This window comes from Propithecus coquereli, unplaced genomic scaffold (genome assembly GCF_000956105.1).
Source record: "Propithecus coquereli isolate 6110/MARCELLA unplaced genomic scaffold, Pcoq_1.0 Scaffold107, whole genome shotgun sequence".
Lineage (NCBI taxonomy): Eukaryota > Metazoa > Chordata > Mammalia > Primates > Indriidae > Propithecus > Propithecus coquereli.
Window position 1 is genome coordinate 1917074 of NW_012134636.1, and position 2809 is coordinate 1919882.

At 39.8% G+C, this 2809-nt stretch overlaps 1 protein-coding gene across 2 annotated transcripts in view; it reads right to left on the reverse strand.

Moving 5' to 3' along the window:
• CIDEC (cell death-inducing DFFA-like effector c) overlaps positions 1-2809 on the reverse strand; it is a 20288-nt gene that overhangs the window by 3413 nt on the left and 14066 nt on the right. For both annotated transcript variants that reach the window (XM_012646858.1, XM_012646864.1), the window contains exons 3-4: positions 834-992; positions 557-744 (exon numbers count right to left, since the gene is read on the reverse strand). In XM_012646858.1, coding sequence (XP_012502312.1) covers positions 557-744; positions 834-992 — 347 coding nt within the window. The remainder of the gene's footprint in view (positions 1-556; positions 745-833; positions 993-2809) is intronic.

A 2809-nucleotide genomic window follows, 5' to 3' on the forward strand; every position in this document is an offset into this window, starting at 1 on the left:
ACTCCAACCTGGGCAACAGAGCAAGACTATCTCTTAAAAATAAATAAATAAATTACTTAATTAATGTTTTAAAAAGTGCTGGGATTACAGGAGTGAGCCACCATGCCCAGCCTATCTCATCATTCTTGACGGACCTATATATGTGTGGGATTTTTAATTCTCCTTTTAAATAATTGTAACTTCTTGCTAATTCTCTAATTAATTAATTCAATAAAATCTTTGACACATGTTCACTTTGTAAAAGTTGATTAGAAGACTATTTAGGAAAATTTACTATCTTCAGTGAAAAAATGTAGTTGCTATAGTAGAAAGTAATCATAAAACTAAATGTATCCAAGTTCCACCAGGAGGAGTACGTGTGCCCCTTTGGCACACACTAGTGCGATCAAAGCATTTTGATAAATTGTAAAGTTCTGTGTTCTCTAATACGATGTTAAGCTTTGTCAGCATCAATGCCAGCCCCAGCCCCTGAGAAGGCTGAGGTGCCTGTGAACAGATCAGGGTTCTCCTGTTGCTTGACACCCTCCCTGCCCCCAGCAAATCGCAATCCACTCACTTCACGATGCGCTTGGCCCCACAGCAGTGCAGATCATAAGAAAGGGAGTATGTATCATAGAGAGTCGCCTTCACGTTCAGGCAGCCGATGAAGTCCTGCGGGTTCAGCTTGTACAGGTCAAAGGTTATGCGGGCCACATCAATCTTCTTGGCAGGCTTATGGGAGAGGGAGGGTTGGTACCTCGATCCCTGCATCAAGACAAGCAGATAGTTAGTACCCCTCGAGGTCTTCTCCCAGGCTCCCAATTTCCCCTCCCCCCCAACAGGTGAGACCTAACCTGTTCTGATGCGGGCTGCCATTTCTGCCCCTTCTGGAGGACCATGAACACTGTATTCCCTGCCAAAGCCTGGAAATAGTCTTCTGTCTCTACGGTTGTGCCATCTTCCTCCAGCACCAGGATGAAGGGCTTGTCTGCCAGCATCAGGGTGTCCCGGACCTGGGGAATAAGGTCAGTGATGTTTCAGCCATCCCCATGGAGTCCCAGAGCTGGTATGGGGAAGACTCACATGATGTCACCTCAGCTGCCAGGGAAAGAACAAGTAGGCTGGGATGTACTGCATGAAACTGGAACCCGGGCTCTCTCCTGTAGATCACTACCCAAAGATTTTATATCATGGTACCTCTTGGTACATGGCTTCAGGGCTAGTAGTCTAGAACAGGATTGTCCAGTATAATATAATGGGACTCACATATGTGATTTTTTATTGAGATGTAATTTATATATTATAAAATTCATCCTCTTAAAGTATACAATTCAAAGTTTTTTAGTATATTCACAGAGTTGTGCAACCATCACCACTATCTAATTTCAGAATATTTTCATCACCGCAAAGAGAAGCCCAATACCCATTGGCAGTCACACCCCCATTCCTCATCCCCTGGCAACCTCTACTGTCTGTTTCTACAGAATTGCCTGTTCCAGACAATTCATATAAATGGGATTACACAACTTGGCATCTTTTTTCACTTAGCATATTTTCAAAGTCATCCATGTTGTAGCATGATTAATTCAGTTTTGTGGCTAAATAATATTCTACTGTATAGATAATACCACATTTAAAATTCATTCATCAGCTGATAAACACTGGAGTTTTTTCCATTTTTGACTATTATGAATAATGCTATAAGCTTCTGTGTACACACTTTTATATGGACATATGGTTTCAATTTTTCTGGGTATATACCTATGAGGATTTCTGAGTCATACATTAACTCTGTTTAATATTTTCATGAACTATGAAACTGCTTGCTAGAACAGCTACATCATTTTACATTCCCCCAAGCAATGTAGGAAGATTCCAATTTCTCCACATCCTCACCAACACTTGTTATTGTCTGTCTTACTTTAGTCATTTTAGTAAATATGAAATGATTTTGATTTGCATTTCCCTAATGACTAATGATATTGAGCATCTTTTCATGTGTTTGTTGGCCATTTGTATATTTTCTTTGGAGAAATGTCTACTCAAATCCTTTGCTCATTTAAAAATCGATTTATTTATTTTGTTTGTATTTTAGCCATGAACAATGAGCTGGACCTTTGCCCATTTTTAACTGGGTTGTCTGTTTTCTTTCTTGCTCTGTCATCCCAGGTCGAGTGCCATGGCATCATCACAGCTCACTGCAACCTCCAACTCCTGGGCTCAAGCAATCCTCTTGCCTCAGCCTCCCAAATAGCTGTGACTACAGGTACATGCCACCATGCCCAGCTAATTTTTTCTGTTTTTTTAATAGAGATGGGGTCTCGCTCTTGCTCAGGCTGGTCTAAAAATCCTGACCTCAAGTAATCCTCCTGCCTCTGCCTCCCAGAGTTGGGTTGTCTTTTTATTGTTGAGTTGTAAGAATTCTTTATATGTTCTTGATACTAGAGCCTGATGAAAGATATGCTTTGCAAATTTTTTTCCCATTCTGTGGGTTGTCTTTTTACCTTCTTGATACTGTCCTTTGATGCATAAAAGTTTTTAATGTTGACAAGGTCCAATTTATTTTTCTTTTGGTTGTTGTGCTTTGGTGACAAATCTAAGAAACCAAGGTCATGAAGACTTACACACTTATGTTTTCTTCTAAGGGTTTTATAGTTTTAGCCCTTACACTTAGATATTTGATCCATTTCAATTTATCTTACTTCTCTGAACTAGTTTCATCATCTAAAAAATGTTGAGGCAAGTACGGTCTTAGAATTGTTATGATGATTAAATGCAAAAGTATAAGGACTCTTATGTTGATTGCCTGGGTTTAAATCCCAGTGAATGA